Genomic DNA, 16,730 nt, shown 5'->3' with positions numbered 1-16,730 from the left:
AAGTTAATCATCAGAGTATATACATTGAATTATTTACATTATTTATGTTGAGGGGGTTGGAGCGGAGGGGTTAGGTTTGGTTGGTATCAGCACTTCAGTCATCAACAATAATATCATCTGAGAAATGGACATTGAAACAGTGTAGGTCTGACTTTGTAGGAAACATGTAAAGGATGAAACCCAATGAAAGAAAAATGCTCCGTTGTTGGTTGCTTTAACCAGCACAAGTCACTACACACACTTTCAGTCTCATTTGAAGTATAAAGTGCCTTATTTTAAACTTTTATCATTCAATGCAGTGTGCCTTTAACTATGAGGAAGTCGCTGCGAGCGTGTGCAAACCACTTCGAAGATTCCTGCTTCACAAACCAGCGCCAGTATAAAGTTGGATTTTCCTAAATACTACTTTAAATGGCGGGCTCGGTGACGACTATAGATGGCAATGGAGGAGACAAAGAAACATTGAGTAATAACAGTCGGTTAGAAATGTGTGAATGTTTGTTTGCAATGTTAGCTCGATTTGTTCCCTAGCTTTCTAATGTAAGACAATAGCGTCAACATCCTAATATTGCGCTACTTTTTAAAGGGGGCATTGAACATAATGACGTTGAATTTGTTTGGTCGCTGTCATCTTCCTTTTCAACATGTGCACTTCCATCCTAAAAACACTCATTTTAACTGCCCGCCTGTGAATGCATCACGTTCTATTGCAGTAGTCACCAACCAGAAGCTCACCAAAGGGGTTACATAGTTTTTCTTAAACTGTCAGTCTTTTTATAACTGTTTATTTTTTTATATATTTATTGACAAATTAGCACAAAATAGCATAAAGACAATGACAAAAATAACAAAAATGAATTTGAAGTTAGTGTGATTGAGGAAGTAGTGTGAGTGAGGAGAGGATACGCCACACAGAGACAGATGTCTGTCTTTTTTTGATAAAGTATAGGGATCTATTCCATTGCATAGTTAGATTTGTTGCTCGTATCTGCTTTTTGCAGGAAGATTAAAGCCTCTTTTGTACTCAGATAGTTTGTGCACTGCTTGCTGCACAACAGCCATCTTGGCTTGGTTGGCCACCACTGGCTTTCACTTCTGGGAAAAAGTCATGTGACAAAATACAAGCTATAGGTAAGGAAAGTTAAAAAAGAGCACCAGACTCTGTGAAATTGAATAGTAATGCACCACATTTCACTATTGGTAAGAATACCAGTGTTGTGCATTTGAAATAGAAATTAACTAAATTACTCATTCTGGAAAACAATAACATTATTGTATTGTAAACACTGACAGCATGTCTTGCCGGCCAGGAAAGTGGGGACAACTCGCTCTAGTCCTGGCATGCTGCAAGAACAGCATTTTTGTAATATAACTAAAAATACATCTTCATCATTTAGACTAGTAATTCTCAATTGTGGTACGTGTACTACTACGTGGGCTCTATCTAGTGGTACGCCAAAAAATCACTTAAATATTCAAACAGTGTTACTGTTCAAACTCTGTGTAATGTTACAGTGGCCAAAAATATTGAATCCACTTGTTAAATAAAACCTCAGCCTTGTTTTTATGAATATTTAGGCCTACTAGGCTGTTGTATTTCAATGTAGGTCATTATGGTGGTACTTGGACAGCCAAGTGTTTTCTGAGGTGGTACTTGGTGAAAAAAGTTTGAAAACCACCGATTAAGACAACTGAGCTGGCAGTTGTTTTTTTTACTGTAAAATCTATTGTCATTTCTACAGTGTACAATTTGATGAATAACTTGCTTTGATATAACGCAAGCAGATATTTATTTTGTTTTAATTTTAAAAAGTTTGAAATTAATGATAGTATTATATTTGTTGCATTATTAGAAAACGTTTAAAATACACTCAATAGCATGCAATACATGTATTTCTGTCTGTCAAAATGAAAAGATTACATTCAGTAAATGATAAAATGCTTTATTGACTCGTATTATTTCAGGGGTTTTGCGGGCCGCATAAATGATGTGGCAGGCCAAATTTGGCCCCCAGGCCTTGTGTTTGGTCTAAGCGCTGGCTTTCACACCTGTTTCTGATTGGCAACCAGGACACAGCTGGATGATTTTTACTTCCATGCTGCATAGTGCTCTTAATGCTTCCTGTGCACTTCCTTGCTTCACATTTTACCTGCATTTCACCTGCTGTGTCTGTATGCTGGGGTCCAGACCAACAACAGATATCACACATTTTTTTCTCCAGTTTTAACTAAAAAATCTCCATGGTGACTCTTTTGAGCAGCGGTTCATATGCTTTAATGTGTGGCACACATGTTGTGCACCTTCTACTCGGTGCCACAGCCAAACTAGTCATCACACCAAGACGAAGTGCTCCGCAACGTTTGTGTCAGCTACCGTAAAAAGTAGCAAACATCTGGACGCTATGCCCCGCCTACACCCTGCTTTGTTTACGGCGCCTGGCTTCTGTCTTGTTTCTGACAGCAGAACAAAACGGACAGTGTGTGACGGAGTTAAATTGACAAAACACCAATTAGAGCGGACAATGTTGACCAGTGACTACTGTCAACAAAGGGGAGGGGTGCGTCCTAAAGCTTTTAACCTGAATTCTTGTCCGAATGGACACAAAAGTCACTGCACATATTTCCTATTGACTTCCCTTCATACTTCAGCACGCACGTCCACGTGCCAATGCATGTTTTGACAACGACATCACACCCTATTGGACTCGTGACCCCTGCAGCTTTCACACATGAATCAGCAGTATGGAGCAGCAAAATAACCTTGCAGCTGCAGTTTGGTCAAACCAAAACATGGAGAGATTCCACAAAAGTACCACAACACTGATCCCGTTTTTATGTGCTTGTTCCTCCTCTTCCTTCCTTCCTTCCTTCCTTCCTTCACTACCATCGTCTGTCACTCTGGCCGCCTCCCCGAGGTCAGCTATGTGTCGCTTTCTTTTGACGCTGCTCCAAATGCAATTTGTTTCGTAGTTAACTACTTGCAGTGGACAAGGACAAACGCTCGGCAACTTCCAAACAATCAAAACACCGAAATGATCCAAAGCATAAAAAATAAAATTTAATAAAACACATGCAATATGTTAAATACTGCAAATTGAGACCGCCGTAATCTCATAAAGACTGACAGATTTAAAAAAAGACATAGTAAAGCACGAGAGAAATGATGCAGTTGACTAAACAAAAAGGACGTTGGCAAGGCTAAACCTGATGAATGTCCGTCTTCAAAATCATGAGCGAGATGCCAAAAGAAAAATGACTTTTGAATAGACAATGAAAATGAACTTTTTTTCTTTGTGTCTTTTGTTAAATTCATCCATTTTCTACCGCGTGTCCCTCTTGGAGCCTATCCCAGCTACACTTCGGCTACTTAGCTTTAATATGTTACAATACTATGGGGCAACTGATTTAAAAGGGCTGTTTGCAACATTTACACAGTTGCCTATTGGCCACTAAGGTTACAATGTATTTTAAAGGGGAACATTATCACCAGACCTATGTAAGCGTCAATATATACCTTGATGTTGCAGAAAAAAGACCATATATTTTTTTAACCGATTTCCGAACTCTAAATGGGTGAATTTTGGCGAATTAAACGCCTTTCTATTATTCGCTCTCGGAGCGATGACGTCACAACGTGATGTCACATCGGGAAGCAATCCGCCATTTTCTCAAACACATTACAAACACCGAGTCAAATCAGCTCTGTTATTTTCCGTTTTTTCGACTGTTTTCCGTACCTTGGAGACATCATGCCTCGTCGGTGTGTTGTCGGAGGGTGTAACAACACAAACAGGGACGGATTCAAGTTGCACCAGTGGCCCAAAGCTGCAAAAGTGGCAAGAAATTGGACATTTGTTCCGCACACTTTACCGACGAAAGCTATGCTACGACAGAGATGGCAAGAATGTGTGGATATCCTGCGACACTCAAAGCAGATGCATTTCCAACGATAAAGTCAAAGAAATCTGCCGCCAGACCCCCAGGAAAAGAGAGCGGATGAGGGTATGTCTACAGAATATATTAATTGATGAAAACTGGGCTGTCTGCACTCTCAAAGTGCATGTTGTTGCCAAATGTATTTCATATGCTGTAAACCTAGTTCATAGTTGTTAGTTTCCTTTAATGCCAAACAAACACATACCAATCATTGGTTAGAAGGCGATCGCCGAATTCGTCCTCGCTTTCTCCTGTGTCGCTGGCTGTCGTGTCGTTTTCATCGGTTTCGCTTGCATACGGTTCAAACCGATATGGCTCAATAGCTTCAGTTTCTTCTTCAATTTCGTTTTCGCTACCTGCCTCCACACTACAACCATCCGTTTCAATACATGCGTAATCTGTTGAATCGCTTAAGCCGCTGAAATCCGAGTCTGAATCCGAGCTAATGTCGCTATAAACTTGCTGTTCTATCCGCCATGTTTGTTTGTATCGGCATCACTATGTGACGTCACAGGAAAATGGACGGGTGTATATAGGGACGGCGTGGCGCAGTGGAAGAATGGCCGTGCGCGACCCGAGGGTCCCTGGTTCAATCCCCACCTAGTACCAACCTCGTCATGTCTGTTGTGTCCTGAGCAAGACACTTCACCCTTGCTCCTGATGGGTGCTGGTTAGCGCCTTGCATGGCAGCTCCCTCCATCAGTGTGTGAATGTGTGTGTGAATGGGTAAATGTGGAAGTAGTGTCAAAGCGCTTTGAGTACCTTGAAGGTAGAAAAGCGCTATACAAGTACAACCCATTTATCATTCATTTATCATTTATATAACGATGGTTAAAATCAGGCACTTTGAAGCTATTTTTAGGGATATTGCGTGATGGGTAAAATTTTGGAAAAAACTTCGAAAAATAAAATAAGCCACTGGGAACTGATTTTTAATGGTTTTAACCCTTCTGAAATTGTGATAATGTTCCCCTTTAAACGCTCTCTTACGTCTTCTAGGACGTAATGACATGACTACATACGCGCGTAACCAATGTGCACGCATTAGCTTCGGTTTAATGATACCTGTTTGGATAGTTAGCGTTAGCTGTCATTGAGTGTATATTCTATCATGGCAACAACATGATTGCAAAATGCTCGTTGTGAGTGACCGCCGTTAACACCTATGATATTTTTCGGGCCGCTAAGAATTTTTATGGCATAAACTTAGTAATTGTGGAAAAATACAGACAGTTTTAAAACAAATGTGTTCTGTCAAACCACTAATGGTGGTGGTGTTCTTTTTATATGTTTTGCTTTGAAGAATGTTACTGTGAGGAAATTGCAAACAGCCCCTCTGAGTATAAGATGGTAGCATAACTTTCCTCATGAAGTTGTTATTGTGTGTTTTTTTTGCCACTTGCACCCTTTTTTGTTGTTGTTTTTTTAATTTATTTTGCAGGGTTTATGTGATTGCAGCATTTTTAATTTGTAGCATTTACCCGTTACATTTGTTTTACAATACACGTATCAAGGCCCGAGGACCAGATCTGGCTCGCCACATTGTTTGTCTGTGAAAGCCTGTAAAGTTAAAAGTTAAAGTTAAAGTCCCAACGATAGTCACACACACACTAGGTGTGGTGAAATTATCTTCTAAATTTGACCCATCACCATGTTCACCCCCTGGGAGGTGAGGGGAGCAGTGAGCAGCAGCGGTGGCCGCGCTCAGGAATCATTTGGTGATTTAACCCCCAATTCCAACCCTTGATGCTGAGTGCAAGGGTTTTATTTAGTAACTGTGAAAACTGAGTTCCACACACGGCTGCAGGTTCAGTGCTGCACCGACACACGATGGACAGACGACAATCATCCATCCTACGTGTACATTTCAACATATTTGAATGATCAGATATAAAAAATGTAGACATATCGTCTATTCAGCGACATAATTTTGTAGGTACTGGTGTTATGATCCGTTGCCCGGATCATAGTTTGTTTACGTTTATTTTGGTTTTGATTCACTTGTGGTTTAAGTTCTGTTTCAGCACCCCTGTTTTGTGTTTCTTGGTTGTCATGGGTGCTGATTGTTTTCACCTGCCTCTGATTAGTCTTTGGGACGCTCACCTGTTCCCGGGCACTAATCAGGGAGTTATTTAGTCCTGCCTTTTCGCCTCACTCATGCTGGTGCTTTTATTTGCTGTATGCAACTGTCACATTGGTTCCCTGTGTTTTCCTTGCGCTAAATCCCATCTTAGTGTTTCTCGTGAGCTACCCTGTTAGCTTCCCGTGTGTAAAGCACGCTTCTTTTGTTAGTTTTGTATTGTTTCCCATGATTTATGCGAATAAATCATTCTTCTTACCGGCAAGCTGCTTCCTGTCGTTTCGCCGCATCCTGGAAGGACGACCCCCGGCATCTTCATGCCACGGTACCGTTACAGAAAAGCCCCAGCATGAGCGAGGCGAAAAGGCAGGACTAAATAGCTCTCTGATTAGTGCCCGGGAACAGGTGAGCGTCCCGAACACTAATCGAGGCAGGTGAAAACAATCAGCACCCATGACAACCAAGAAACACAAAACAGGGGTGCTGAAACAGAACCTAAACCACAAGTGAATCAAAACCAAAATAAACGTAAACAAACTATGATCCGGGCAACGGATCATAACACTGGAGGACTTGAGGGGCTGATTAAAACAAATTCAATTGATGCATTTTGGTGTCTTTTAGTACCCCCCGCTACCCTGAAGGGAATAAGCGGTAGCAAATGGATGGATGGATGGATAGTATTTTTTTTATGACTTTCGGTTTTTTACATAGACTATATATCATTAAAATATTCCTCATGTGGAAAAACACTTCTTGAAGTATGCATGTTTGCATATTAAGTGGAGTAAGTGCAGCCTCTCTCCCATGCACCTTCAGCAGTACGAAAAAAAGAAAGAAAAAAGTGTCAATGTAGACGCACTGCACGACTGCTTATAAAATACCGATGAAAGGTGGTAGATGTCTGTTGCATGTTTGAAAACGCCACAGGTTGGATGATAGCATGATAACACGAATGTTCAGCCAATGATCGAGTGTCTCTGTGGTGATGCCCATATTTACACGCAAAATACTCATTTAAATAAGGCGGTGTGCAACACTTTTCAATTGTAGACACAGTCTTAGTAAATGACACGCAATACGCCCACTAATAGTACCCGCTATTTTATAGGTTGCTCACGCTGTTTAGTACACAGTATTTGGTTCGGAGTCAAACAGGCCTTTACTGTAGCAAACAACCAAATTCCACAAAGAAGGCAACGTTACTACTGTACTAGCACAGAAAAATAGTGCTGGAGGAGCGTGATGCAGCAGCATGTAGACATGATGCCCCCTTCCCTTTTCTGACTGCCCCCTCATATATGCCTGCCCTGATTGCATACAATTGCATGTATTTTAAACTTTAATATTGAAAAAATAAAAATTATGTTAACATTAATTTCTAAAATATTTTGTTGAAATACAAACACTGAAATATCTGCTTGTCACCCTGACCTATGATTTCAAAGCAAGTTATCCATCAATTTGTACGAAGAAGGCGAATAAACATAAAATGTACAAATGTTCACTGTTACAAGCAGCCCTGTGAGGGCAGACATAAGTGCGACGCAGGCCTAAATAAAAACAAGTTTGATGGTGTTTTTTTTATTCATCATTCATTCGCGTGATTACCACCGTAGGGACTCAAGACGACATCAAACATACAACCATGTACTTTATACAACTTTGATATACAAGAATCCCTTGACAGAGCGTGACGCAGACACTTTGACGTCAGAGGTCAACAAATATTGCATGAGAGCGTGTGTCGTGTGTGTGTGTTACGTCATGACTGTGAATCATAGCCTTCCTTGCCTTCTCCTGTGGACTTGAATGCCTTAAGAGCCACACCTCTTACTTACACGCACACACACACACACACACACACACACACACACACACACACACACACACACACACACACACACACACACACACACACACACACACACACACACACACACATACGCAGGCACACGTACATGAATAAAACACGTGTCAAGAGACCTTGGTGTGTGTGATGATGTGTCACAAACAATAGATCAGCGCGCAGACACTAGGGCCCTAAAATATGATTGTGTTCTTTATTTATTCATTGGCTGCACAGCACACACAGTCCTGCACGACTCAACCAAACCATGAGGCTAAATATACTTCACACATGTTTTATCAGACAGCATCTAGAAGGATGAGCCAACATTTAAAGCACTCTCCTTACATAACAGACGTGCACATTTAAAGCAAGAGTGGACGCTTGGAGGCCTTCTAGGTCTCGATGCATGCATGTTTTTATTCGGAAGGAGGGGTCCAAAAGGTCATTTCCCACGATGCCCTTCTTGGTGCGTCCAGGCTGCTTTGCTGTGATGTCATCGTCACCCAGCTACACAAGAAGGGAACTAAAGAGGCGGGGCTTTTCCTTCCTGGCCAATACAATAGAAACCTCCGTGCCTTAACTCTCTGAGCGTAATTACCTCCACTGTGCGGTTTGTGTTGTCATCAATAAAACGTTACACTGCAGTGAGTTTCATTGATGGCGAGGCACTGACTCAAAAAGTGAAGCCCCCTTTAGGTCTGCAAAGCACTTCTCTGCTTCACCTTAAGACTTCTGAGTTCATTATTCAATTAGCAAGAATGATAATGGCATACACCAACAATAAAGACATTCATTACACAGAAGGTATTGATGTAAAATAAAAATGTATGCTACATAAAAAAAATTGGTCGAGCTCACCACTGACAAATGTTTGGTGTCTGCCTTATATTTGATTAGAAATGTAACAATTCATTGTTTTTTTACACATTAAAATGTTAAAAAATGATTGGAGCCAAGGTAACGACTAATCGATTAAAATAATTAATTTGATTCGAAAAAAGCTTTGATTTTTATGGTGTTGCTTTGATTCATCCTTTAATAAGTATGACTATTACATTTGATCAATCATCAATACAGCGCATATGAGAGTGGTGTGTGGGTGCCGTGATATGTGTGGCAGCTAACAGCGGAGATTTAAAAAAAAAAAAAAATTATTAGGCACACATGTTAAAAGTGCAATTTCAACGTTGATGATGTGCATTTATTAGAAATAAAAATTAAGGTTATGGCAAGCACAAAAATGGTTTATTTCAACTATTTTCCTTATCTATAAAGTGTGTTTTATCCAACTACTCCATTAAATGAACAAAATAATCGATAGATTTTTCGATTATTGAAATAGTTGCAGCCCTACAGACAAAACATTTATAACAGATCAATGGACAAAAAACTATGTTTTTATATTATTGTTATTTTTCACAACGTCCCCTCATCCCACATCATTTATATTAAAGAAGAAAACATTGTAATACCACTTTACAACCTGACAGGCTATCTTATGTTATCTCATACACATGACACACCAAGAGAACATGCAAACACACAAAAGCAGTCCAAAGAAGCAACTAACAATTTGCAATCATGTTGTTGTCATGGTAGACTATATCAGAGGTGTGCAAACTTTTTCCACTGAGGGCTGCACACTGAAAAATGTAAGGATGCCTGGGGCCATTTTTATCATTTTCAGTTTAAAAACCAATACAAGATGTAGATTTATTCTAAGGGGGAAAAAAGCCTGCATGTCAGCATTGTATTATTCGCGTCACATTCGACATTTCAATTTTTTCTCATAACGTTGCACCTGTTTGCTCTTTTATTAATTTTTTATCGTAGTTATTTTTAGTGACAGTATTTTTAGATGGTCTCAAGGGCCATTAAAAAAATAGCTGTGGGCCACACTTTGGACACCCTGCACTATACATTCAATGATAGCTAGTGGTAGCAGCTAAACTTTGCCAAATAGTTAATATTAGCAGACAGTAGACAAAACTAATGCGTGTGTGTGAGTATTACGTGAGGTGTAGTTTACATGCTAAAAGAAGGCGGGATATAACACAGACAACACTTTAGAAAGTTATTGGCCTGTAGGCAGTCGCTTAAGGTCACAAACAACCCCTTTATTGAAGCAAAATAAAAACATTACTATAATGTTGGCCCAGCACCCCCCGCAACCCCGAAAGGGACAAGCGGTAGAAAATGGATGGCTGGATGGATGGTCTTTATCTGGCTCCCCTGGTAGCCTAGCAACCTTTCGTTTTGTTTGTGAACTTGCAGAATTTCTCTCAAGCAGCTGTGGGAGTGTGTGTGTTGCAGCATTTTTCTTAAAAATGTTTTTATCTTGCAGCGTTTAAGTGATTGCAGCATTTTTAATTTGCAGCATTTGTTTTACTGTGTTCATGATCGGCCACCTTACGATAGCGGTGAATACGAAAATTGATTACCACTCGGGAAAGGGATTTTATAACCTTGACAGAACTGGATTTAGGTTTTAGTTTCACCATGTACTGTACATTCTAAAAAGTAAAAAAAAAAAAACTGAACAAAAAGCTTAACCAACCAGTAAGAGGAAGTTAAACCATATAAAGATTACCAAAGAAAACAATAGGTGTTCTGGAAACCTGATTTAGGAGAATATTACAGACAAAAGAATACGTTTTTCATGGCGTTCTCATGTAACTCATCCTACCTGAGAAACTTCACAACAGCCAAGGAAGTACACCAAGTCAAAATGTCTCACACCAACTGAATACATTGTTTGAAGCGTTTAATAATTATTGTAGGAATTTGCAGAGCATCACAAGACTGGGGCCATCTTTACTACCAGGAAAATAAACAAATGCACTTGCCTGGAGGATGCTTTGGAGAAGATTACAGTATATTCCTAGGGGTAATCCGCCTACTAACTCTTCCCCGCCTATAACACGCACCTGCACAACCTGCCCCACAACTGTACTGATGTGTATAGGCGTGTGCTGTGAGTGGAAAAATGGGTCATCTGGTGGGGTCACTATTGAGTCATAATAAGCCTGTCGCAGAAGAGTAGATCCCCAACTATTTGTGACAGTGCATATTTACAGATGTATTTCTTTCAATTGTAAATAACTAGTTTTTAATGGTAACTTAGAAGGGGTCAGATTATGACGTTTTTTTCTATATTTTAACTTCCTTGTGGTCTACATAACATGTGTTTTTTTGTTCAAAATGTTGCATAGATTATGTTTTACAGACCGTCTTCAAGCTGCTTTCTGACCGTATCTTCAGGATGTGCCGTATTGCGGGCGGTCATATTTACGTGCCTTCATTTCGACAGCGTCTTCTCCCCATTTAGCGCTTCCATAAGGAATTTACTGACAGATATAAGTCACAACTATACGCTACTTTATAATAAAAATGGCAACAGTGGAGGATGCATGTGCATTTGTGCAACATTACTTCCGCAAACAACAGGGGTCTACTGTACTGTACACCAAGAAACTATAGAGACATGTGTTTTTCTACACTTTTACTGCATCATATAAATAAATGATCATTATTTTTACATTAACATGTGGCAAATTCAGTGGATTCCTGTCAAGTTGCCATTCAGTATCTGAAGGTTTGCATTTTGCAGGTATATTTTTAAAACATGATTTTTTTGGGGGGGAGTGACAAAATTCTTACTTTTTCTTGCCAACAATAAGTTGCTTTTTAAATATGTCATAATAAGGCATAAAATGCACAAAATAATGGTAACTGGTCTGTACTTATATAGCGCTTTCACCATACCAGCACGATGCACAATGTGCTTTACATTATACGTCACATTCATTCATTAAGTGCCACGGCACACTAGTGTGCCGTGAGATATTGTCTGGTGTGCCGTGGGAAATTATGCAACTTCACCTAATTTATCACAAAAATATTTTTTGCAAATCAATAATTAGAATCTGCCAATAATGTACCATTGCTTAGTGTCTGTGCTGTGTAAAACTCGGCAGGGTAACCACGCAATACTCCATGTCAGTAGGTGGCAGCAGGTAGTTAATTGCTTTGTAAAAGTCGGAATGTGTCGGGTGAGACGAGGATGGTTTGTTGTGATCCCAATATGCAGACCACAGCGGGAGGCAGGATGCAGGTAAAAAAGTATGTAATGCTTAAACCCAAAATGAACGAAAGGAAAAGGCAATAGCTATGAAAAACGAAAGTCAAACTGAACTGGCTACAAATCAAACAGAGACAGAATGCTGGACGACAGCAAAAACTTACGGCGTCCACAAAGTACATCCGTACGGGACATGACAATCAACAATGTCCCCACAAAGAAGGATCGCAACAACGTAAATAGCCTTGCTTGCTAACACAAAGCAGGTGCGAGCAATAGTGCTCAAAGGAAGACATGAAGCTGCTACAGGAAAACACAGACAAAACAGGAAGGGCCACCAAAATAACAGCGCAAGACAAGAACTAAAACACTACACACAGGAAGACACCAACAAACTCAAAATAAGGCACGACGACCTGGTGGAGTTACATTTTATAACGTTTTCTGCTGGTGGTGTGCCTCCGTATTTTTTTATGACAAAAATGTGCCTTGCCTCAAAAAAGGTTGAAAAACACTGCATTAACACAAAGCGCTAAACACGACCCATCAGAAGCAAAGTGGGTGAAGTGTCTAGCCAAAGGACACAACAGTAGACTAGAACGGCGGAAGCTGGATTCGAACCAGGAACCCTCAACCCACTTCATGGCTTCACAATAGTTATGGAGTACAAAACTAGATGTTGAGTAATTGCTCGACATACATATATCACGGAAAATAACTGATTGGCAGTCCAAATGCATTCGCTGTTTTCCGTAGTACACCCCCCGTTCACGGGAGCCCGCATTGTCGACAAATGGACACATTTTTTCGCTAAGTCCAATCACAGCTGACTTGGACATTCGAAAGTTCTCTTGCCGTTCATGTGGCACAACACACTCGTTGACAAACATATCCCACCAGGCTGCCGTTCTTCCAAGCCTTATCCAAAACCGCCGCTCAACATTGCTATGTTGTCGTCTGTGTTGTATCCGAAATAGCTGCAATCGCGCGTTTCCTTCTTTTAAGGTATTCATGTGTAATTTCCACAAGCGTCTGTTATGAAGCTGGCTGTGGCACGTTCTTTCTGACGTCACTTCGTGTGTGGAGTGCGGTCTTTCTGACTTCACTTCCTCTCTGAACTCCGTTTATAAACGATCAATGAGTCCATACAGAGCTAAGAACCGGAGATTCAGGAAATACACGGCGTACTTACCTGTGTAAAAATTATCCAAGGAGAGGAACCTTAAACGATGGTTTAGTGTGGCTGACACGAGGCATAGGCTAATTAACTATTCGTTTAAGGCTTAATGTAGACAGGGCCTTAGAGCAGTGGTTCTCAAATGGGGATACGCGTACCCCTGGGGGTACTTGAAGGTATGCCAAGGGGTACGTGAGATTTTTTTTAAATATTCTAAAAATAACAACACTTCAAAAATCCTTTATAAATATATTTATTGAATAATACTTCAACAAAATATGAATTTAAGTTCATAAACTGAACATCAAATCAAGTAGGCTATTCCATTCATTACCATAAACCCAGAGTTGCCTCCCTGCCTCCAAGACTGACAAAGACCCTCAGTGAAGCACAAGCTCAGGTTTCTCACTAAAATGTCTGTCAAAAAGAACTGTGAAAAGAAATACAACAATGCAATATTCAGTGTTGACAGCTAGATTTTTTGTGGACATGTTCCATAAATATTATATTAAAGATTTCTTTTTTTGTGAAGAAATGTTTAGAATTAAGTTCATGAATCCAGATGGATCTCTATTACAATCCCAAAAGAGGGCACTTTAAGTTGATGATTACTTCTATGTGTAGAAATCTTTATTTATAATTGAATCACTTGTTTATTTTTCAACATGTTTTTAGTTATTTTTATATCTTTTTTTCCAAATAGTTCAAGAAAACCACTACAAATGAGCAATATTTTGCACTGTTATACAATTTAATAAATCAGAAACTGATGACATAGTGCTGTATTCTACTTCTTTATCTCTTTTTTTCAACCAAAAATGCTTTGCTCTGATTAGGGGGTACTTGAATTAAAAAAAATGTTCACATGAGGGTACATCACTGAAAAACGGTTGAGAACCATTGCCTGAGAGTGTTGTATTTTTTTGTTATTTGCAGGGGTTAGCGGGCTCTACTGTATGTATGAAGTATGTAGATGTATATTTTAGCTTTGTCAGCATGGGCCCTCCTCAAAATACAGGTAATGTAAGTCCACCTTACTGGAGCCTAACGTCACCACACTAGAAACAAAAAGAAGCCAGTCCTCATAAAGTATTGAAAGGATGAGTCGGAATTGGCCATCTCCTTGCCTGAGGAGACGCGCCCTCTTGAGAGCCGCTGTTTCATTACGTAATCAGATCTGTCAGTCATGTGTGAGGAGGCCGGGCGAGCAGGAACGCACAACACAATCCACAAGGAGAAGGTTTGTTCGCCGTCTCACGCACATGAAGAGTTACGATACTCAGCATCGCATTGATGCTGTGGTTTTCTTTACGTTTCCTTGCTTCAGCGTGACTTTCCCCCCAGCCACTTCTCAGCTCCAACCACTCTGCAGACCAGCGGGGGTGGTCACTCTCGTCTAATAAGACGCTGTCGCGCAGATTAACCCCCACAGATGATAAATCTCCCCCCTGAACCGCTCAGACCAAATGTCTGCTTGATTACAGCTCAAGGGAGACGCGGAGAGAGGGAGAGATGGACCTCCCTTATTCATATGCTCTTAGGCCGACCAAACTTGGCAGCTCGTCTTGACTTGATGCCCTCGTGCAACCTCTTTTTACTACGGTGATGATGAGAGAAGGCTTTTCAGCTTGATGTGTGATTTACGGAAACCTAAGAAACACTGACGCCTCTTTTTTTTTTTTACTCTTCTCTTATCAGACTCCTTTTTTTCCACAATTGCGGCAATTATCAGTCTAGCCATTTACACAGTCCTACACATTAGACCAGTGACTCTCAAACGGGCTATTTAAGAAGAAGTGTTTTATTTTCCTATATTCAAACTAGTGTTGTCCCGATACCAATATTTTGGTACTGGTACCAAAATGTATTTCAATACTTTTCGGTACTTTTCGATACTTTTCTAAATAAAGGCGACCACAAAAAATTGCATTATCTGCTTTATTTTAATAAAAAATCTTAGGGTACATCAAACATATGTTTCTTATTGCAAGTTTGTCCTTAAATAAAACAGTGAACATACAAGACAACTTGTCTTTTATTAGTAAGTAAGCAAACAATGGCTCCTAATTAGTCTGCTGATGTATGAACAGTAACATATTGTGTCATTTATAATTCTATTATTTTGTCAACAGTATGAGGGACAACCTGTAAAAAATGATTATTCATCTACTTGTTCATTTACTTTTAATATCTGCTTACTTTCTCTTTTAACATGTTCTATCTACACTTCTGTTAAAATGTAATAATAATTTATTCTTCTGTTGTTTGGATGCTTTACATTAGTTTTGGCTGACACCACAAATTTGGGTATCAATCCGATACCAAGTAGTTACAGGATCATACATTGGTCATATTCAAAGTCTTCATGTGTCCAGGGACATATTTCCTAAAATTTATAAATATGATATGAATTTTTAAAAAACAGAAAAAGATTTTGTGATCCTAAAAACTATCGATGTAATCATAGTAGTATCGACTAGACATGCTATTGTACTTGGTATCATTACAGTGGATGACAGGTGTAGATTCACCAATGGCGTTTGTTTACATTGTGTGTTTTTAAAAAACTGAAAAAGATTTTGTGATCCTAAAACTATCAATGTAATCATAGTGGTATCGACTAGATATGCTATTGTACTTGGTATCATTACAGTGGATGTCAGGTGTAGATCCACTAATGGCGTTTGTTTACATTGTGATGCCGGTGAGCTACGGTGTGTAGTGAAGCACGTTTAGCTATTCCTCGTCCTGCAGGGATGATAATTGTAAGAAACTTACTTTATTTGTCGCCATGGAGGCGAGGATTAGTGATTTAGAAGTAGCTAAAACACCGCCGCTAGCTATCTAACCATGTCTTAAAGCATCTCTTCCTGAGGGCGTTTCAGTTATAACTTCACCTTTATCGTTAGTTTGAAAGCCAAAATGCGTCCGTTCTCCTTTGTCTGTCTACACACTGTGTCTGCTTGTAAGTACTTCGTGATTGTGCGCTGCTGAACATGCTCGTCCGCATGTAAAACCAACAATGACACGACAACGACAGGGGGGTGGGACCGGTACATTTTAGAGGCGGTATAGTACCGAATAGGATTCATACATATCGCGGTACTATACCAATACCGGTATACCGTACAGCCCTAATTCAAACCCAATGGTACTGTTCAAACGGAGTGTAATGTTACAGTGGCCAAAAAGTTGAATTGAATATAAATAAAACTTATCTTGTTTTTTTATGAATACTTAAGCCAACTACGCTACTGTATTTTAATGTTGGTGCTAATTGGAGAGCCAGGTGTTTTTTGAGGTGTTACATGGTGACAAAAGTTTGAGAACCTCTGCATTAGAGCATTAGTTCCAAATTGAACAACAAGCCTCTTTTTCACTGTGTGAATAAGAGAAACAGCCATGTTTAATCTCTTCTACCCCCTGCTGTCATAACAGCTAAAAGGGCTTTAAATCCACACCATAAAAACCCGCCCCTCCACCCAAACAATCACCAGGAAGGGCTTGTTTGTGTGTGTGTTTGTGCGAAACACACTTGTGTGCACCAAAAAACCAAGTGCGGACGGAACAATTCTTGCACATCACCAATAGGGAGTGGCCAATT

At 39.9% G+C, this 16,730-nt stretch overlaps 1 protein-coding gene across 2 annotated transcripts in view; it reads right to left on the bottom strand.

Annotated features, from left to right (window-relative positions):
- The window catches only part of sema4f (sema domain, immunoglobulin domain (Ig), transmembrane domain (TM) and short cytoplasmic domain, (semaphorin) 4F), a 67,126-nt gene that overhangs the window by 28,987 nt on the left and 21,409 nt on the right, over nucleotides 1-16,730 (bottom strand). Inside the window, exon 1 of one of the 2 annotated variants that reach the window (XM_061959247.1) lies at nucleotides 6,276-6,347. The exons of the other annotated variant lie outside the window; for it this stretch is intronic. Coding sequence (XP_061815231.1) covers nucleotides 6,276-6,306 — 31 coding nt within the window. The 5' untranslated portion in view covers nucleotides 6,307-6,347. Of the gene's footprint in view, nucleotides 1-6,275; nucleotides 6,348-16,730 lie in introns of those variants that run through there. 2 annotated transcript variants of the gene reach the window in all.

This window comes from Nerophis lumbriciformis, linkage group LG05 (genome assembly GCF_033978685.3).
Source record: "Nerophis lumbriciformis linkage group LG05, RoL_Nlum_v2.1, whole genome shotgun sequence".
In the NCBI taxonomy this organism is placed as follows: domain Eukaryota; kingdom Metazoa; phylum Chordata; class Actinopteri; order Syngnathiformes; family Syngnathidae; genus Nerophis; species Nerophis lumbriciformis.
The sequence above is the reverse complement of the archived record's forward strand: the minus strand, read 5'-3'. Positions and strand labels throughout refer to the sequence as shown.